The sequence below is a fragment of the Cetorhinus maximus genome, chromosome 17 (genome assembly GCF_964194155.1).
Source record: "Cetorhinus maximus chromosome 17, sCetMax3.hap1.1, whole genome shotgun sequence".
Taxonomy (NCBI): domain Eukaryota; kingdom Metazoa; phylum Chordata; class Chondrichthyes; order Lamniformes; family Cetorhinidae; genus Cetorhinus; species Cetorhinus maximus.
Window position 1 is genome coordinate 67855500 of NC_135895.1, and position 22602 is coordinate 67878101.

At 43.5% G+C, this 22602-nt stretch overlaps 1 protein-coding gene across 1 annotated transcript in view; it reads right to left on the reverse strand.

Moving 5' to 3' along the window:
* The window catches only part of lamc1 (laminin, gamma 1), a 300881-nt gene that overhangs the window by 72370 nt on the left and 205909 nt on the right, over nt 1-22602 (reverse strand). The window contains exons 4-7 of the mRNA XM_078561385.1: nt 17861-18027; nt 9650-9838; nt 2675-2792; nt 1209-1307 (exon numbers count right to left, since the gene is read on the reverse strand). Of these exons, the coding sequence (XP_078417511.1) occupies nt 1209-1307; nt 2675-2792; nt 9650-9838; nt 17861-18027 (573 nt within the window). The remainder of the gene's footprint in view (nt 1-1208; nt 1308-2674; nt 2793-9649; nt 9839-17860; nt 18028-22602) is intronic.

A 22602-nucleotide genomic window follows, 5' to 3' on the forward strand; every position in this document is an offset into this window, starting at 1 on the left:
GGGACAAAGGGCTGAGGGAGAAGGAAACACTACCCTCAACATAGGACCTACAGGGAATTAAAGAGGTCTGGACATGTCAGGATAGTACCACAGGAGATGGTGACCCCCTAGGCATATGATCAGATGTCTGTGACCTCATCAATGCAGACCTCTGCAGCATCTCACAGTTAGCTGCATACTGGAGCATCACCCAGGTGACAGATGCCTTTCTTTACTGATGCAGGACAATGCATCAGGATCACAATGATAGGGCACTGCAAGCTCAGAGGGCATTGGGTCCAGTACCTGGTGTGATCAGGTTGTGCCTGGCAAAACCTTCCTGCAAGGGTCTCTGTCATTTTGGTGCTCTGCTGCGCTCTCCATAACATGGCCCTCCAGGGAGGTGTGGATCTTGAGGATGATGAGGTCCTGGAAGGGACTGCTCATCGGGTGAGGAGCAGGAAGAATTGGAAGCAGGGAGAGATGATGCTGAATAGAAAGGTGCCCCGGCCGCATGACAAAGTGACCTCCTTCTGCCATCATCAAGCACAAGAAGCTCCTTCCTCTCCCTCATTCCAGTCCTCCAGCTCCCCTGTGTCATCGCAGGTCCCTGTGGTGTAGCGGCACGCTTTGGCACAAACTCTCCCCTCAGGATAACCAGTAGCCTCAGTGATGGCTGTCTAGTGTTTGAAACCCACTTCCATTCCTGCCTTATCTAGCTTTAATTGGACAGGAAATCTGTCTCCATATTAATTAAGGGCTCACAGCACAAAAATTTGAAATTCTGTTCGTTTCCCACCAGAGGCAGGTTTGACATGAAAACAGATCCAGCTCCTATTCCCCATCTCCCAGAGGAAACTCAGGCCCTAAGGGTCATGAGTATAAGGTAGTCAATAATAAATCTAACAAAAAATTCAGAAGAAACTTATTTATCCAGAGAGTGGTTAGACCATGGAACTTGATACCACGTAAAGTGGTTGAGGCAAATAGCACTGATGCATTTAAGGGACAGCTAGATAAGTGCATGAGGGAGAAAGGAATAGAAGATGCTGATGGGGTTAGATGAAGTAGGATGGAAGGAGGCTTGTGTGGAGCATAAACACTGGCATAGACAAGTTGGCCTATTTCTGTGCTGTTAATTGCAAGCAAAATAACAGATAAGCAGAAATGCAACTTTTCTTTAGAACTGTTTGAATCACATATCAATAAAAAAATCCCACAAAACTTGCCTCTCACAGTTGAATCCCTCTACATTATTCTTGCAGATACAACGTCCTGTATCAACACTGCATTCTTCTGTGCTACCAGAAGGGTTACAGGCACATGGTCTGCCAACAGAGAAAGTAGGTAAGAAACACAAGAACATCTGAACCCCAGGAGCACTTCTGTACTTAATCCAAAACTTCTGTAGAACAGACGGCAACTGGAGCACCAGTAGCTAATGCAAATGCAAAATAATACAAATACTGGAAATCTGAAAATACTCAGCAGGTCAGGCAGCATCTGTGGAGGGAGAAACAGAATTAACATTTCAAGTCAGTGGCCTTTTGTCAGAACTGAAAAGTGTTACAGATAGGATGATGGTGCAAGGCACATCATAATTGCTGCTCCTCTTTTTTTCCCCAGACAGCAGGTGCTGGTAATGGTCCAGTTGTTGCTATTTACAGCCCAGACCCACCTGTTATTTCTTTTCTTGTCCCATTACCACCCTATTTTGTCTTGTGCCATTGTCTGCTTTGTTATTTAATCACTCCTGCTTTCCACAGTTTCACAGACCATCCTTTTCCCTCTTTCACCCTTCCACCCACCTTTCTCTGATTATGTGCTTGCTTAAAATCTATTATGTCTGTCCATTTACATGTTCTGTCGAAAGGTCACCCACCTGAAACATTAACTGCTTCTCTCTCTGTAGATGCTGCCTGACCTGTTGAGTATTTTCAATACTTTCTATTTATATCACCAATAGCTAATGAAGTCACTGTCAAGTAGTCAGCTGTATAGCTCTTCTATCTCAAAATGTACAATTGTTATGCCCCTATACTGAAGTCAAAATATAATAGATTGTACCATTGCAAAAACATATGGTAGTGTCTTTTGGTTTCATATTTTATGATATTTATTATATGGTATTTCAATTATGGCACTGCATACAAGTGACGTGCTGATTTTTAGAACATTAAGTAAAGCTGCTGCACAGTTCTCCAAAACTTCAAAACAAGCTCATTTTTAAATCAAAGAGAAAAACAAGAGTTTTTGTCGTTATCATAAATTGAAAGATAGTTCCTGCAAATGCATGAGTAAAAAGATTATGCATACAGACTAACTATTGCTGGCAACCATATCTTGATGTGTTTGTTCAAAATTTTCCCGTGCTGTTTCAGCAGTGGTGTTAACTATTCCAAAGAAGCAGATCTACTATTAAATTATGATCAGAGGAATGTTGCATGTGCACATTAATCATTTAGCTGCTATTAACTGTTAACAATAGTTTCTACAACATATGATTAAAAGCTACAGCCAGCATTGCAGGAAGAGGGAAAGCAATCCACAAACACAATACCTGCATTTTATATCAGTGAGCAGTTAGATGCCTACCATCATCATAAACATCTGTCAAAAATAAGTTACTTCATTATCTGTTACCTGGAAATGCATGAAAGGCAAGGCAACTACAATACAGCAGGCCTCCAATTACCTGCATCCTGCTTCAGTTAGTGAGTGGTAGCCAGGTTGGCAATGGTCACATTTATCTCCCATCACTCCTGGCTTGCAGCTACATCGACCATAGATATCACACTGCGTGCTGATCGAACCTTAAAAACAAAGAGAAGCAAATATAATTTATCCACCTAAAAGGGAAGTTTTTTTAGGGCTGTGGGGGAAAAGAAAGAAAATAAGAATTCATTTTTAAAAATTAATGTTAAGAATGGTTGATTTTACTTCACAATTTGACTAATTCTGGTAATCAAAATCTCCAGTTCTCTACCATGCCAATGGTAATATACTGCATTTTCTAGAAGCTATTTTATTGTTAAAGTTCCAACTGCCTCCTCCACAAGAAACAAAGAAATGTGGCAAATCAATGCAAGGAGAAAAGTTTACAAAAATTGAATGCAAAGATATTTATCGCCATCCTAACACAATATATAGCTACTGATAAAAGTGTGCACATGCATGCATAGATCTTATTGCATAACATGGATATCTGGGCAAAAAAAGTTGATATAGTAATCTGAACTCCAGGGACAAATTGAATCCATTTCAAAAACTGGCCCTTTCATCCATACTTAAAGAACACAGAGTATGAGAAACCAAAGTTTGGAAAAATGTAGTCAAATATTGTTATGACAAGTTAAGCTCAAAAGATATGTAACTGTGCAAATTGTTTGTAATAATTTTTAAAAGCCCAGATGGAATCTTTCAAGCTTTCTAAAATTGCAGCAACATAGCTGAGACATTCTGGTGACCACTCTATTTTGTAGATACATACTGAAGCAAGATTTGTGGGTTCCTGCCCAATAACCTTTGAAAGCAATTTAAAAACCAATAGAAAGTCACCTACTAAGTCTGGAGAGATTCCAATATTTTGGAAATAGGGCCAATGCCTTGGCTATAAGCAAATGTGCAAATTTACAAAGAATTTGCAGCACTCTATATAATTACTGAGATGTCAAATGATTGTGACAATCACCACATTTAGGGATGCACACCTCTCCAATTGTGCCCATTTTCAAAAGAAACTCAAAAGTATATAAATTTAAGCTATTGATTTGTAACCTGATATCCAGATTTTATTAAAAAGTAGTTGTAGTGTGTTCTGGAAGTCAGAATCAGAAAAGAAAACTGGAGTTTTCAATACATTCATGCAGTTTTTTTGCGACAGAGACATCAGAAAAAGCCTATAATTTGCATATGTAAACTTGTTCCACTTAATTAACATTATTCACAATAGAAAATCACAGAATCACACAGTGCAGAAGAGGCCCTTCGGCCCATCGAGTCTGCACCAGCACGTGGGAAACATCTGACCTACCTACCTAATCCCATTTAAAATGATATTCTTTAAACCACAAAGATACAAGTTTTGAGACACTGAAGGTTACATCAATAGTTATGTCACTCCACTGGCAAAGCAAAAACAAAAGAAAATGGTTGATAGAAATGTAGAATGCTCTCTCCCAAACAGTAGATTTTCACTTGATTAATAATCTTAGCAATTTATATTTATATAACGCCTTTAATGTAGTCAAGCATACTAAGGCATTTCACAAGAGCATTATCCAAAAAAAAACTGATACCAAGCCAAATTAAGGAGATATTAGGGCAGATGGCCAAAAGCTTGGTCAAAGCGGTAGATTTTAAGGAACATCTTAAAAGGATAGAGAGGCGGAAAAATTTAGGAAGGGGATCGTGGAGCTTATGACCATTATCTGCTGAAGGCAGGACCCATTCATAGATTGATTAAATTTAGGGATGCTACAGAGGTCAGGATTGGAGGAACACAGAAACTGCAAGGTCATAGGACTTGCCCTAGTACGTGAGCAGGAGGTGTCATCACCTGGAGGAACTCAAGCTCCAGGTTTCGGAGATTGAGCAAGCAGCTGGTGTTACTGCAATTCTTCTTTCAGAGTTAGAAAGGGGTGAGGCCATGGAGCGATTTGGAAAAAAGCACAAGAAGTTTAAAGTCGAGGTGTTGCTTAACCAGGTGCCAACGTAGACCAGCAAGCACAGCGGTGATGGGGAGCAAGATTTGGTCCAAGCTAAGACAAGGGCAGTAGAGCTTTGGATGACCTCAAGTTTATGGAGGATCAAATGTAGTAGACAAACCAGGACTGCACTGGAATAGTCTGATCTAGAGGTAACGAAGGCATGAATGAGGGTTTTAGCAGCAGATGAACTGAGAAGGGCAAAATCACTCGATGTTATGGAGGTGGAAAGAGGTGGTTTTAGTACAGGCACAAATATGTGGTTGGAAGCTCATCTTGGGATCAAATGACACCCAATTGGCTGGTTTAGTCTCAGACTGTTGCCAGGGAGAGGGATGGAGTCAGTAGCTAGGGAACGGAGTTTGGAATAGGGAGCAAAAACAATAGCTTCAATCTTCCTGCTATTTAATTGGAGGAAATTTCTGCTTATCCAATACTGGATGTCAGATGAGCAGCTGATAATTTAGAGACAGTGGAAGGGGTTGAGAGAGGTGTAATGGTTGGGTAAAGCTGGGTATTGTCAGCGTACATATGGGATTTGCTGCAGTATTTTCAGATGTTGTCGCCGAGGTGCAGAATCTGGATGAGAAATTGGAGTCGGCCAAGTTTAGATCCTTGGGATCATCAGAGATAATGGCCTTAATTTTATGCCCCATTGGCAGGTTTATGGAATGGAGGGGAGCCATGAAATTAAAGGAACAGGATTCCCTCCGGGTTCCCGCCTGCCCCAACCATGCAGCGATTTTATGTTGGGGTGGGCAAGGCCTCATATAGGAAGCCTGCCCTTTCCCCAATTGAGGCCCTTAAGTGGCCAATTATTGGGCACTTAAGGGCTGTTTCCCAACCAGTCTCAATTATTAGGCTAATGGGAGGATTGACCTTAGGTGGGGGAAGCCAATAAATCAACAGGCTTAGATCTTGGGCGGAGAGGGGGGCACCCCCACCAGAAGCTCCCTTCTAAAGTCGGGCACCTCACCATAAGATCTGGTGTCCTCCGGACCTCCCTCGCTACCCGGCCTCTCCCCCACGCCCCCCAGTGCTTCACTACCCTTCAGACTTGAGGACCCTTTAAACTTACCTGAGCCTTCGGTGCCCAGACTTAGTCTCAGGCATCCTCATGCAATTCATCTTCAGTCCACTGCAGCTCTTGTTGCTGCAGGGACTGGAGAGCTGTCAGCCAATCAGATTGGCCGGCAGCTCTCCAAGGTGGGATTTCCTTCCAAGTGAAGAGCAGAAGTGCCACCTGTAGCCGCTAAGTGCTCATTCAAGCGTGAAATGGCTGCGGGGCACTGAGAGTCGGTGAGAATGTGTTCAGAGGGCAGGAAGTGAGTCCCTGCCATCTGAAAATTTCAGGTCAATTGTGCGTGAGCAGGTAGACTGGATAGGTAAGAAGGGACCATGTGAGTGCAGTCCCAGCCAGCTGGATGCCGGTGGAAAGGCGTTAGGAGGATGGTGTGGTCAACAATGTCAAAGGCTGAAGTCAGGTCAAGAAGGATGAGCCGGGATAGTTTACCTTTGTTACAGTTACATAGGGCGTCGCTTGTGACTTTCATAAAAGCTATATTTACAGTGGTGAGACAGGGAACCTGAGGGAGGGATTTAAATATGGAGTTTCAGGAAAGGTGAGCATAGATGAGTATGTAGAACTTGAAACACAAACTGATCAGCCATGATCTTATTGAATGGTGGACCAGGCTCGAGGGATCAAATGGCCTACTTCTGCTCCTATCTCGTATGTTCGTACGTTCACGTGTTTGGGAGGTGAAAGCACGTACGAAAATTTGGGAGAAGAAAGGAAAGTTGGAGATGGATGGTAGTTTGCAAAGATGGAGGGGGTCAAGGGTTGTTTATTTTTTGAGGAGGTGATGGTGATTTGAAGGTGAGGGGGATAGCATCTGTGATTGAGAGAACTGTTAACAATATCAGCTAATATGCGAGGGAAAGTTGGGTGATCAGTGGTTTAGTGGGAATAGGATTGAGGGATCAGGAGGGTCTCACAGATATGATAAGCTTGAAGAAGGATATGTGGAGATAAGAGAAAAACTTCAGACAGATAGGGCAGAATTTTTAGGTCGGTGAACGGGCGTGATCGGCGGGTCTGGGATTGGCCGGGGAACGGACCGCTGACCGTGATCGGCCCCCGACCGCGATTTGCGCTGGCTAGCCAATTAACGCGCACGGTGTGGAGGCGGGAAGAGGGCGGGTGCTGACATCAGCACAGGCAAGGGTGAGGGCAGGCGCTGACAGAAAGCTCCCTGGAGGCAGAGAAGTGCCTAAGGGAGCTGAGACCTGAAAAGCATTAAAGTTTTTAAAATCAGGAAAAAAACGTGCAAGCATCACAATCAGTTACCTGAACATATACATGCAAAAAATGCTGCCCACAGATTTTTATTTTTCTTTCATTTAGTAACAGAAACTTTATCCCGCCCTTGGATGAGATTTTATGAAAAAAGCAAAGTCTGCATGGTCGATTCGGCTGTCCGCCAACCATAAGGTTGGCTGGACCACAAAAAAATCGGAGACAATTGCCTTTAATTACCTTAATTGGCCTCTTAATCGTCAGCAGGCGCACTTCCGGCTTTTGTACATGCTTACCGACCGAAATATCGCGCAAGCGCAGGATGACATCAGGATGCTCGCCCGACGTCATCTCGCACGATTTCGCATCCAATCGGGTCAGGCGCGCACCCGCCTGCCGACCTAAAAGTTCTGCCCATAAAATTAAGGGATATGGGCAGGGAAATCTTAGAGAAATCTGCCCTGCTAAGGGGAGGGAAACAGTGGGGCAGTTAATCAGATGGTCCCAATCTGAAATTGATAAGATTTTTGCTAGTCAAGGGTATTAAGGGATATGGAACCTAGGCAGACGGATCGAGATGGGATACCATTCAGTCATGATCTCAGTGAATGGTGCAACAGTTTGAGGAATTGCAAGGCCTACTCCTGTTTCCATGGGCCCCTTAATGCACAACGAGTACTGATGCCGCAACGATTTAAAATGCAGTTTTACAGCTTACACTATAGCACAGAACTTCAGGGATTTAAGAAAATTTGTATGGCTGGGGAAGCAGTTATAGCTTAATATCGAGGTTAACGCTCCATTCAACGGCTTCAGCTGACACAGTGTTAATGTTTGTGATACTAACAAGAATGGCTCTCTGAGGGCAGAATTTCAGCACGTGGGCAATGAGACTTGAATGGCCTGAATCACAATTTGAGCTGTTCCTCATGTTCAACTTGTGCAGCAAGTGGCTACGTCTTCCCCGGCCTGTCCTCAAGCGGTTGAGAGTTGTCCAGATTTTCTGTGGAAGTTTGAAACCCAGGACTTCACCACGCGGGTCAGTTACCAGCTTGCAGTGGTGATGTTTGTAGTTAACCAGGAGGTGCGCCAGAGAGGTGGGGCTGCTGTCAGTCAGTTTGTAGAGTGTGTTCCAGTAGGGGCTATGGGGTTTCAGATGAGTGTGTAGTATTTTTGAGGTCCTGCGTCAATTGGAGTGCTTCGTTAGCTGTCAGCCAGTGATGTTTTTTGAGGAGGAAGTTTTCCCTGCGGGTATCAGGAGGTTCAATATGTGCCAGCATAGGAAGTCATTTGAGCTGTGTTAGTTTCAACACCCCTGAAATAATCCTCATGGCTTCCCAGAGGTGGGTACCTACTATATTCGGCTCTCCAGAGCCAGGTTGAGCAGCAATGCTCTGCTGTTGATAAACAAGGCCGAATGAAGTAGTACTGCCCCAGATAGTACCCACCAGTTTCCAAATAAGATTCACTCTTGTCTTGACCTTGGCTCCAGTGTGCTGGAGATGTTGCCAGTAGGCCAATGTATGATCAAGAGTGATGCCAAGATATTGTGGCACTGGGTCATGGTTGGCCACAGAACTGGACATGAAGTTCTTCCCTGTTCTTTGGGTTGCTGTGGAAGTGGAAGGCTGAAACAACAGTTTAGGTACTGTTTGGTTGAAGTCTCCATTTTCTGAAGCAGACTTCCAGAGAGCGTTGAGCAAACACTCAATGAAGATCTATGTCCTGAAGTTCTTTAGCCTGGAAACCACGACAAAGTCATCTGCATATGTGAAGAGCCGTGACTTTCTGGGAGAGAGGTCACTGATATATATATTGAGAAGAGCGAGTTTGAAGATTGATCCCTGTGGGAATCCATTGCTGCTTATGCATGGGTGGCTAATTCAAACTCCAAGATGCACTTAGAACTTTTGGTTGCTGATCATGGAGTTGATTAACTGTAGGATTTTTAGACAGCAGGTTATTTTGGAGAGTTTAACAGCATACCTGTGCACCTCACTGTCATAGGCACAAGATAAGTCAACAAAGGTGGTTCCTGTCTGCATGCCTTCCTGGAAACCGGCCTCAATATATGAGGACAGTGTCAGGACCCATTTGGGGCAGTTGCAGCCTGTGCGAAAACCTACCTGTTAGGGTGAGACTGCAATGGCCCCACCTACAAAACAGGTAGATTTTCTTTGGAGTGAATGTTAACAATTCTTCTTTCACTGCAGCTATATAACAGGAACAGATTTTGTGGGGAGCAATAGACACTGAATGCTGGACTCACATTAAAGTGATCAACATGAGATTGATGTAAAGGATTTAATGCAAATTCAGCAGCTATGCTGTAAGAGAAACTGCAGTAACTGTATTATGTTGCAATTTGATAACATCCTATAAAAGAAATATATTAAGGCAGAAGCAGTTATACACACAGAAACATACGACATTAGATTGAGTCATCTTCAAAATCTCAAGGAATGAGACAATTTTCATTCTTCTGACTCCACCACCTTGTCATTTTGTATTTCTTATTCACTGAGACTTCAGATCTGCAAGAAAGGTTTCTACATTACCAAAGCAATGCAAAGCATATCATTGATGCTTTTCCCCAGAATGTTGTGATACTAAAACTGTGTGCACAGGTGCCAAAAAAAATTGTCTTCAACAGATCTGCACTCACCAACCGGGTTACAATTGCAGGGCAGACATTGGGCTTCTGGACCCTGGCGGTAGAAATCATCCTTGCACCTCTCACAGTTGGGACCATCTGTATTCTCAATACAGTTGCGACAGTGTCCACCATGTCCGGTGGCTCGGTAGAGCTCAGAGTCAAAGTAGCATTCCGCAGATTTGCCATGGCAATTGCAAGCTGCAGAAGTCAAAAGTATAAAATTAATTTTATCTAATCACTATGCAAACTATTGTCAATCAGCTAGATCTTCTTCACTACAAAACAGTATCCTGGTTAATGTTTATCTCTCAACGAACATCACTAAAACAGATTACTTTGTCATTATTGCATTGCTGTTTATAGGACCTTGTTGTGCACAAATTGGCTGCTGTGATTCCTACACTACTGTAATGACTACAATTCAGGAGTACTTAATTGACTGTAAAGCACTTTGGGTCATCCTGAGGTTGTGAAAGGCACTATTTAAATGCAATGCTTTCTTTTCTAAATAAACTTTTAAATCAAACAAGGCCTCATGGGTTTGGGAATAAAATATTAGCATGGATAGAGCATTGGTAAGAAGACAGGACACAGAGGGTAGAAACAAACGGACAGAAGCAGAGATAATATTTCAGGTCGATGACCTTTCACCAGAACCAGCATTAACTTGGTTTCTCTTCACAGATGCTGCCTGACCTGCTCAGTGTGCCAGCACTTTTTGTTTTTATTTCAGATTTCCAGCATCTGCAGTATTTTGCTTTTGTAGAAATGAAAGAACATTTTAAGGTTTTATGGCTGTCAGCAGTGGGGTCCCATGAGGACCAGTACTGGGGCCTCAGCCATTTAAAATCCATATTAATGACTTAAATGAAGGGGCAAGTTGTAATGTATCCAAGATTGCTGATGATACAAAACTAGGTGGGAATGTAAACGGTGAGGAGGATGCAAAGAGGCTGTAATGGAATTTAGATTGGTTAAATGATTAGTCAAAAAGGTGGCAGATGGGAGTATAACGGGGGAAATGAGAGGTTATTCACTCTAGTAGATAGGATTGAAAGACAGAACATTTTAAAAATGCTGACAAATTATTAAATGTTGATGTTCAGAAGATTTGGGTGTTATTATAAATTCCTAGTTCATGGTTCATTGCAATATTTTAGAGGTAAACTTTAATCTTCCCAGGACTAAATATTAACTGTAGAAATGGGATAAATGCATCTAAAGCAGCTTGAAGACTATTACACTTAAAAGATTGGGGCCACGTTGACTAAAGGGGTTAACAGCTGGAAAGGTAAGATCATAAAATAGCAGAGGGGCTTACTTAGGTGGAGATTTGGAGACAAGGGCCGCAATTTTCCAGCCCCTCATGCTGGAGGGATCTTACGGTCTGACCAATGAGACGGAGATTTCAATGGCTCGCCATCCCTGCCACAGGGGAACCTGCCGCCGGGGGTTGGAAAATTCCGGCCAAGGTGTCTACATTGCTTGCAAAGAAATGAAGCCCAGAGAGTTGCTTTGTTTTGGGAGTTACACTTAGTTTAAAAACAATGAGCCCTGGAAGGCTATGTTATCACGGAGATGGGTGGAGCCAAGAAAGTTCTAGGGTTTCAACTTATGTGTGTTTGCTGGGGCAGTGAATGTTCTGCATCAGCGGAAAAGGCTATACTGAAAAGGTGCTGCTGTTAGCAGAGTCCAGGCAGCAAAATCGTTGCTGTTAGCTGGTTTGTGCAGTTGTGGCTCAGGAGAAGTTGCAGGAGCCGTTTGATAGTTCTGTGCAGTTCGGGCTCTGGAGAAGTCCTGGGTTGCTGAGAATTCTTGGAATAAAAAGGTTATCCAAGGGGAGAGATGGAGTAAATGGGGCTACATCTCTTGTGTTTCAAAGAATGAAGGACGATCTCATTGATGAAGGAAAGATGATTCCACTGAAACACAAAATTCTATGGACTGGAACGATGCTGAAAAGCTGCTTCCCTTGGATGGAAAGTCTAGAACTAGGAGGAAAACCTCAGGATAAGTATGGCCAATTAGGACTGCAAAGAGAAGACATTTCTTCATGCAGGGAGCCGTGAATCTTTGGAATTCTCTATTCCAGAGAGTTGTGGATGCTCAGTCATTGGGTATATTCAAGGACAAAAATTGATAAATTTTTGAACATCTCTAAGGGAATCGAGGATAACGGGATAGGACGGGAAAGTGGAATTAAGGTTGAAGCCAAGATTTTACTGAATGGCAGAGCAGGCCCAGGGAGGCATACAATCTACCCCCCACTCCTATTTCTTATGTTCTTATTTATGTCCATTTTGACATACTTAAAACACTAATGAATATAATTCAACATAAAATTCAAAGGTTATGTCATGCAATAGGATTTTCCCTTATCCATTTTCCATAGTTTATATCATAATTGAGACTCAGTGTTGACAAGAGAGAACATGTATTTCTATAATGTTTTTCAAGGCCACAGGATATTCCTATGTGCTTTACAGCCAATGAAGTGGTCACTGCTGTAATGTAGGAATTGTTGCAGCCAATCTCCCACAAACAACGTGATAAATTACCAGATTACTTTTATTTTGAAGTGATGTTGGTTGATAAATATTGGTGCCATGGCACCTGAGAGAACTTCTCTACTTTTCTTCCAAATTACATTCGTGGGATCATTTAAATGCACCCGAGAGAGCAGATGGCTCTTGGTTTAACATATCTACTGAAAGGCGCGGTGACAGTGCAGCACTTGCTCAGTACAGGCATCAGTGTGTCAGGCTGAATTATAAGGCTCGAATGCCAGGAGTGTGCGCTGGAGCCTGACTCAGAGGGGGAAAATGACAGACGAGAGCGCCTGAGAGGCATGTAGCACCACCGACAGAAAGGCACACAAAGAGAGAGAGAGGGAAGGAGGGTGGACGAGCGAGCGAGAGAGGGGGGAAGGGCGGGCGAGCGAGAGAGAGGGGGGGGGGGAAGGGCGGGCGAGCGAGAGGGGGGGAAGGGCGGGCGAGCGAGAGAGAGGGGGGAAGGGCGGGCGAGCGAGAGAGAGGGGGGAAGGGCGGTCGAGCGAGAGAGAGGGGGGAAGGGCGGGCGAGCGAGAGAGAGGGGGAAGGGCGGGCGAGCGAGAGAGAGGGGGGAAGGGCGGGCGAGCGGGGGGAGGGCGGGCAAGCGGGGGGAAGGGCGGGCGAGCGGGGTGAAGGGCGGGCGGGCGAGCGAGAGGGGGAAGGGTGGGCGAGCGAGAGAGGGGGAAGGGCGGGCGAGCGAGAGAGGGGGAAGGGCGGGCGAGCGAGAGAGGGGGAAGGGCGGGCGAGCGAGAGAGGGGGAAGGGCGGGCGAGCAAGATGGGGGAAGGGTGGGTGAGCAAGATAGAGGGAGGAAGGGCGGGCGAGCGAGATAGAGGGGGGAAGGGCGGGCGAGCGAGGGGGGGGAAGGGCGGGCGAGCGAGAGAGGGGGGGGAAGGGCGGGCGAGCGAGAGAGGGGGGAAGGGCGGGCGAGCGAGAGAGGGGGGGGGGGAAGGGCGGGCGAGCGAAAGAGGGGGGGGAAGGGCGAGCGAGAGGGGGAAGGGCAGGCGGGTGAGCGAGAGGGGGGAAGGGCGGGCAAGCGAGAGGGAGGGGGAAGGGTGAGCGAGAGACAGACAGAGCGAGAGCGAGAGACCAAGCGAGGTGGAGGGGGGGGGGGGGGGGGTGGTGGTGGGGGTGCGGAGGAAGGAGCGAGCGAGGGGGGAGAGTGAAAGGCGGGTGCGTAGCATTATTGGCTAAGGAATCAATTACAGCTATGAGGAGGATGATATGCTAAACGAAGCACTAAATGAGGCCAAATGGGTTGAGCTCAGAAATTATAAGGGGGCACCCACATTGCTAGGAGTGTACTATAGACCCCAAATAGTTGAAGTGAGTCAGAAGAGCAAATATGTAGGCAAATTTCTGAGTGCAAATTTCTGAGTAATAGTTGGAGACTTCAACTACCCTAATATCAATTGGGATACGAATAGTGTGAAGGGAGAGAGGGCACAAAATTCTTGAGCTGCATTCAAGGGAACTTTTTCAGCCAGCATGTAACAAGCCCAATAAGAGGGAGCGCAATTCTAGATTTAGTCTTAGGAAATGAAGCTGGGCCAGTGGATGAAGTAGCAGTGGGGGACCATTTTGGAGAAAGTGACTATAATAGTTAGATTTAGCATCATTATGGAAAAGGACAAAGACAGAACAGGAGTTAAAGTTCTAAATTGGGGGAATACAAATTTTACATAGCTGAGAGGTGAACTTGTGAAAGTGGACTGAACACAGCTACTAGAAGTGAAAACAGTGTTAGGTCAGTGGGCGGTATTGAAAAAGGGTGGTACTGCTAAATCTCGAGCCCCGTGGTTATCCAGAAACATACAGGATAAGATAGAGCAGAAAAAGAGGACTTATAGCAATCACAAAAAGCTTAATACTGTAGAAAGCCTAGAGGAGTACAGAAAGTACAGGAGTGAAGTAAGAAAGGAAATTGGGAAAACAAAGAGGATACGAAAAAATACTGGCAGGTAAAATCAAAGAAAACCCCCAAAGATGATTTACCAGTACATTAAGAGCAAGAGGATAACTAAGGGTAGGACCAATCAGAGATGTACATGGTAACTTGTACATTGATGCTGAAGATATAGGCAGGGTTCTCCATGAGTACTTTGTCTCTGTCCTCACTAAAAAGAGGGATGATGCAGACATTCTAGTTAAAGAGGAAGTGTGCAAAATATTATCTAGTTAAAGAGGAAGTGTGCAAAATATTAGATACAATAAGCAAAATGAGAGAGGAAGTGCTGGAGCGACTGGCATCCTCGAAGGTGGATAAATCACCAGGGTTGGATGGATTGCATCCCAGGTTGTCAAAGGAAGCCAGGGAGGAAATAGTAAATGCTCTGAAGATCATTTTCCAATCCTCACTAGATACAGGTGAGGTACCAGAGGAATGTTGTGCCAATATTTAAAAAGGGTGCAAGGGATAGGCCAGAAAATTATAGGCTAGTCAGTCTGATTTTGGCAGTGGGAAAACTATTGGAATTAATTCTGAGACACAGGATAAACTATCACTTAGAAAGGCATGGATTTATCAGGGGTAGGCAGCATGGTTATGTTAGGGGAGGATAGTGTCTTACTAATTTAATAGAATTTTTTGAGGAAGTAACAAGGAGGATTGATGAGGGTGGTGTAGTGGATGTTGTCTACATGGATTTTAGTAAGGCATTTGACAAGGTCCCACATGGCAGACTGGTCTGGAAAGTGAGATCCCACGGGACACAGGGGAAGGTGGTGAGTTGGATCCGAAATTGGCTCAGTGACTGGAAACAAAGGGTAATGGTTGATGGATGTTTTTGCGAATGGAAAGTGGTTTCCAGTGGTATTCCACAGGACTCAGTGTTGGGGCCCTTGCTGTTTGCTGTATATATTAATGATTTGGACTAAAATATGGGAGGAATGATTTGGAAATTTGCAGATGACACAAAAATTGGCTGTACAGTTGGTAGTGAAGAGGATAGCTATTGTCTCCAGAATTATATCAATGGTTTGGTTATGCGGGTGGAAAAATGGCAAATGGAATTCAATCCTCAGAAGTGTGAGGTAATGCATTTGGAGAGGGCAAACAAAGCAAGGGAATACTCAATAAATGGGAGGATATTGAGAGGGGTTGAGGAAGTGAGAGACCTTCCTCAGATGTCCACAGATCCCTGAAGGTGGCAGGACAGGTGGATAAGGTGGTAAAGAAAGTATATTGAATGCTTTCCTTTATTGGACGAGGTATTGAATTCAAAAGCAGGGATGTAACCCTGGAACTGTATAAAATGCTGGTTGGGCCACAGCTTGAATTTTGTGTAAAGCTCTGGTCACCACATTACGGAAAGGACATAATTGCTCCGGAGAGAGTATAGAGGAGATTTACAAGAATGTTGCCAGGGCTAAAAAATTTCTAATGAATAAAGATTGGATAGGCTGGGGTTGTTTTCCTTAGAACAGAGGAGGTGGAGGGGGTGACCTAACTGAGGAGTACAAAATTATGAGGGGCCTAGATAGGGTAGGCAGGAAAGACCTGTTTTCCCCTAGCTGAGCGGTCAATTACCAGGGGGCATAGATTTAAAGTGATTGGTAGAAGGATTAGAGGGGACAATAGGAAAAACCTTTTCACGCAAAGGTTGGTGGGCATCTGGAATTCACTGCCTAAATTGGTTGTTGAGGCTGAAATGCTCAACTGATCTAAAAAGGTACCTGGATATGCACCTGAAGGTCCGTAGCCTTGCAGGTTACAGCGCAGGTGCTGGAAAGCGGGATTAAAAATGAGCGGCTAACTTCTTTTTTTATGGCTGGCACAGACATGATGGGCTGAATGACTTCTTCCTGTGCATAACTTTTCTATGGTTCCAATTTTCTCCATTCCCCTCCTAAAGTTGTTGACTCCTTTTCGGGTTACAGATCTGCCACCTGTGTGAGCGCCCTCCAGTATTTGCATACGTGACCTTTCTTCATATGTGAAAGCAGACAGCAAAATTCAGCAAACCATTCAAGCTCTAGTGAGCGGCACAGCCCAGAGTGATTCTATTTCACCCAGGGATCGCACATGATTACTTTGCAGGAGTCCCTGGACAGCAACTTTGTGGCCACCTTTCTCCACCCAACCAAAGGATACTGAGGCCAACTGTATCCCCCAGCCACCCTGCCCAACATTGGGTGAAACCAGTCAACTCAATACAGATGAGGAATGTAGTTGGGTTGGGCGTGGGGAAAAGCTTTCTGGCTTTTATTGCTCAGCTACACGTGAATCAGCTGAACCATCAGTTGCTGTATCCTAATTCTCAATTTCCCTTTATCTGGAAAGCACACTGTTCAAAAGATATACACAATAGCTACACATTTTGGCATCTCACTAACTACTTGTGGACACAATTAGCATGTGGGAGATTAGCAGGGGTTAACGACTGAAACCAGGTCCGTCAGAGGATCAAATTTTTAATTACACCCACCAACACCAGAACCGGGACTTTACATCCCACTGAATTCCTTCATTAATTTATTGCAGTTTCAGAAATAAACCCTCAATGAAATAAAATTTGATATCCTACCCACAAGTTCTCCTAATATGCCCATGAAATGGATTTCCGGTGGGACAGGAGGGTGGGAGTGATGACGGGGGTGTGGGAAGAATGACTGAAAATGCAAGTTTAGAATTTTTGAGTTTCAAACTTCCATTTACAGGATCACCCATTGCTCCCCAGAGCAGTTCAGTAACATGCTTCCAATTGCACATTACACACATCACATAACACCATTGCCAAACATAGAAATGTGTATTGCTATGTACTTGAACTAGATTTTAATCTTATGAACTATTAAAGGATATTTTTCCATGTGGGGCTGATGGAGAAACTTCCACTTTACAGTGGAAACCCTATAGATCACATTTCCCAAGAAAAAAGTAACAAAGAACTACAGGCTAAGCTAGCGAGAAAAAGAATTACACATCTGAGTTGCAAGATTGTGGAATTTTCTGCCATAAATCCTTATTGCAGAGCCCACAGATTCTTTTAAAAAGCAAATTATATAGTTGCCTGAAAAAGAACAAGAATGAATGAATATGGGGCCTGAGAAAGAAAGAATACAGAGCCTGTGAGAGAAAGTAGGATTAGACCAGGTAGGTCATGAAACACAGATTTGATGGACGGAATGGGTCACTTCTGTGCAGTAAAATCCTCTGGGGTAATTTTTGACTTTTGGTTCTATTTTACATTTATGATGAATCTGGCTTTAACACATTCCTTTCATTTTCAGTCCAATTTAATATGAACTCTGCAATGTAAATTGTCAGTCAGCACAATTAGTCACTAAGGGCCTGACTGGAACTTTAGGCCACAATTAACGTTTAGCGAATAAGGGAGCTAGGGAATAGCAGGGAAAGGGAGTGAACAAATAAACAAAATTCCAAGTTTCAAGAAAGGAGGATTCAAGCACCAAATAAGAAACAAATTTCACAATTCAAACATGGATGCTGCATGCTGCTGTAGCTCCTCATAGATGTGCCTTATTTCTATATACGACTCGTCAATAGTTCACATAAATTGACATATATGTAAACAAAATGGATCACTTCATGGAATGATTATAGGAGCTAATTTTCCACAAATTAACTATAAATGGACAGAACATTTTGCTGAATATTCCTGTTGAAAGGATGCTGAAATTTTACAAGGTATCCACATTCCTATACTTACGCAGACACTCATTGGGATTCTCTGCAGTGGCCCTGCGCCAAGGTCGGTCATTGTAGAATGGCTGACAACTCTCACAGTCCACTCCCATTGTGTTGTGCTTGCAATTGCAGACCATCTTATTGAATTCATTCTTTCTACATTCACTGGCATGGCCATGACACTTACACCTGTGAGGGTGAGGATGAGAAAATATATAAATCAATAATCAAACAAGGCAAATGCCATCTGAGGATGTGATTAATCTCTATTGAAAAATATATTTCACTTCATGAGCTTTTGCATCAACTGTTGCTCTGCAGAAATAATAGCAAATAGTCAAAGTTATTTCACATTGAAGATTATGATTCTTTTCATGCTTACAAGGAAATGCATCACATAATTTTTCCCCTAAGTTTATGGTGTCCATAACCTGGGGTTGACAAGCAACTGAACTTTGAAGTCTAGTTATTTTGTCCTAATAGCAAACCATGCCAATGTTGAATGGAGTCTTCAGTGCACCCATCATTTTCAATCTAAACTGAAGTCTATTCTAAAACAAAAACAGAGAAGAAATCTTCTCCACCGATGCTGCCAGACCTGCTGAGTTTTTCCAGGTAATTCTGTTTTTGTTTTGGATTTCCAGCATCCGCAGTAGCTTTTAGCTTTTTGTTTTTATCTCTGAAGTCTATTCTGTTGGTTTTAACCTCACCCATTGCATAATGGAACAATGGAACACGGGGCTCAAATCAACCCAGTCACATTATTGCCTATATCTCCTAAATGAAAGGATCATTCTTGGAGCTGCTTTCAACATGATACAGAGAGCATAAACTACTCAAAAACAGCAAATTAGCAACCCATTATGGTTTGCACAAATTACTGTCATTATAATTAGTCACTTTTTTCACTATTCTTATTTGAGCAAAATTAGCTAATTCTGCCTCAAGGCAAGTTCCATTTTAAAACACATAAAATAGAATGGAAGGGAAGTTGCTGGACCAAGAGCAAAAATACTCTGATGAAAACAAAAGAGAAAACTCTAAGGTAATTTGGTGTAAGTTTTTTATATATAACAATGTCTTCGTCCATTGGTTGGAATGGATTCTGCAACTTAAGATCTTGGCTGTAACTTCCAAGCTCCAGGGCGTTGTTTTGGTGGGGGACCCGAAAGGTGCACTGGGGAACCCCACCCCCCACTCCGGAAGTTCATAGGTAAGGGTTTGCATGGCAACTACCCAGAAGTGCACACTTCCACTGGGCAATTGCCCTGCACTGGACCCATCTGAAAATGTCATTTAAATCGCAAACTTTGATGGTTCTGACTGGTTACATTAATAGTTACCCTGAAAAGGTTAGAAGAAATAAAACCTCTTTTAACTTCTGGGTAACTGTTGCACAGACCCAGGCAGACCTCCCCATGGGACTCCCCCACACACTCTGAACCCCCAGGGGACTCCCCCCAACCCCTGACTACACCTCCCCACGGGACTCACTACCAAGGCCCACCAGGGTTCTTGTCCCCACCCTCCCGACTACCCTCCTCCCACCACGGGACTCCATCCCCCCCCACCCCAACACCCCACCCCCAAGGGAACAAGGGAATACACACCCGGACAAGAACTCCCCAACCAACGGAATGCCCCCCACCCCCAAGGGGAACTATTTCTTCCCCCTTCCCTGGCCTGTCAAGAACCTTTACATTGACTGGACATCTAAAATACCTCATTTACCACAGGTGCAGCCTTCTTGCATCCAACAGAGCTACTTGTAGCTAGGCCCAGGAGTCGTGCTGCACTGTCTGGATCTTGCCCCACCTGAGTCGGAAGGTTGGGCAAGGTACGATCGAAAAAAATTCAAGTTAAGAAAACTAGGAGCGAAGTGGCAATCCGATTCTGATTGCCACTCCGAGGAAGTTCAGGCCCCTTAACTTAGCTTGTTCTCCCTTGTCTGCCCAAACCTACCATCTACATTTCATGGCACAGTTGTTAAATTTGAGATGTTCCCCAATAGTGCTGCTGCCATTTTTGTTTTAGCATGGTTACTGAATCTTTTGCTAAAAACAAATTGCTACTTGCTGCCGCCTCCCTGACCCTTCCGCTCACCGCCTCCCTTTCCAATTCCCTCCTCGACCCTCTGGACTCACCACCTCCCTCCCTGACCCTCCCGATTCACTGTCTCCTTCCTGCTCGCAGCTCCTCTCGCTCCTTCCATCTTGTCGGTCTCTTCTGAGCCCTCGCTCAAGGGAAGCAGCACACAGGAGGACTGGCACATAGGTGGGTCTGAAATCTCGGAGACAGAAAATCTGTCCAGAGCTAGCCCAGCTATTCTTGCCATTGTTTCAAATGTGAAATTTTCACACCTTGCTCGCAGTGAGGCTCAACTTGGGTCTTACCTGTCCCCAAGGTAACCCAGTCACCCAGGCTTGTTGTGGGGCAGAATTCATAACAGATCACATGACCCTCTTCACTACTCCATTTTACCTTGAATTAAAAAGGCAAGTCCCAAAACATAATCATCTAACAAAGCCACGCATTCATAACATGTACATCATTTATTGATTGATCCATTTATTGATTTATTTATTAATCCAGTGCAGGTTTATTTTCTCTTTCTTGTACTCTGGTCTCCAACTGACAATGTGGCTAGCCTGAACTTTAACTACTAGCATTAATATAGCACTTTTTAAATAAGAATCTCAAGCTGCTTCACAACAGAAATACATGAGGCAACACATATTGAGCTGTGAAAGGTAAATTGTGAAAGGTGGCAAAGCTTGGTTGAAGAGGGGGATTTTAAGTCGTTTTGGTATTGTGGTCCATGGAGGGAATTCCAGAGAGGTATTATTGATGACTCCTTCCATACTTTAATTTTGTAAGGAGACTGATTAACCCAGCTCATTACTGTCTTATATTTCTTTTTAACGGAACAGGGCATAAGTAGATAATCTTGTGAAATTGTTGGGTAGATACCAGCCAGCAGCAACAGGCAAGCAGATGGCACGCTCCACTGAATGGGTAAATTTTAGGTATTGAACAACCAATGAAGTCCTGGTCATAAAGTGTGCTTGGTTTATGACATTCCTAACGTAGTTTTTGGAATTTGTGCAATTTATAGTGACAAAGTCCACTGGTGGTAATCTAGGACACGGACATAACCCTAAAATCAGAGCCAGTGCATTAAGGAGGGATATTAGTAAACACTTCTTCACACATAGGGTGATAGAAGTGTGAAACATATTCTCACAAAAGCAGTACATGCTAGCTCAATTAATAATTTGAAATCTTTTGAAATTATTTGCTGAAACAAGGTTATTGAGGGATATGGAGTTAGGATTTAGGACACCCATGATCTGAATGGTTTGAGGGGCTGAAAGGTCTATTCCTGCTCCTAATTCCCAAGCTGAGGACAAACTTCAGAACTAATCCACTCTAATTTTGTCAATGTAAATTGTTGGTCAGGGACACCTACAATGCAAGGGAACCGAATTATCAATTTGTGGACGTAAGGTAATTTGGTATCTAAATTATCACTGAATGTTGATTGCGAAATCTGTTCTGATGGGGTGAAGACCACTTAAGAACATTAAGTAATATTGCAATCAGATGTTGCAGTTCTAGTTCAGTGGGTGAAGGAAACATACTGAAATTCAATTCCTTGCTTCGCACTGCAACAATTCCTTCTCAGTAAGATTAACAAAACAAAATAGAACCCTAAATCATGTGAAGTATTTTAGATCAAAGAATCAGCCAAATGTCCTCTAGGTCAAGGCTGCTAACTACAAGACTAGAAAAAACAAAATTCTGCTATTAAAATAGATGATAATTTCTGATTTAATCTTTAAATTCCAACAGGTTATGGATAAATCCACTTACTGACTCAAAAGTGTAATAATAGGTTAAAGTGACTGATCATCTACATTAACTTTTCAGCCCAAGCCTGGAATGTGACACCCTAGCAATAGATCAGCCATAACCTGAACTGATAGTGATATGAAGTGGTAATCTTCACAGGAAAGATGGTGGAATTAGAAAAAGAATGGGAGGTTAAAGAGCAGCATCTGAAATGTAGAAAATATTCTGACATTTTTAGACAAACATTTCATGTTAAGTCAAACATGCAAGTTCTCAAACTGATAAAGCTGGACAACCACAGTAGGTTGATGCACTGTCCTTGCAGCACTTGGATCTGGATTTCAATTCAGCCCAGGCAAAATAATTACCACTACTGATTGCTTAAGGGTCCTCAACCATATGATTTTTGGCCACTTATTTCCCAGTCTGAAATGATCACGAGACTCCTGTACAGAAAATTTTCTATAACAGCAAATTTCTGTGATCAAAAGTGAAGAAAAAGAAACTCATGTTCTCGATCAGTAAATTCAACTGGTCCTGGGAATTTCAGCTTGGGAGGCAAAGTTTACTCAACTTAAGTTCGAAACTGGTTGGCTGCCTAGGAAAGGGTTTTTCAGTCTCTAATATAAAATAACGTAGTGCAGCTTTTTTTCTTTTTCAAAAGGGGGGCTTACTAGTTAAGGAAATCGAGTGAATTTGGATTATAACTGGCACTCTGTATGCTGACTTGCAGACCGGAAAATAAACAAGCCTCATCTCACGCAATGTTTTCTGTTGTTCACTGAAAAAATGGACAAGCGGACATGTATGAAGGAAACAATATCCAGTTCAGATCACACAAAGGTGTTATTCAGGGTGACCAACCGATCCATATTTTACAGGGTTGTCCCTTAATTTCACCGTTTGCCCCAT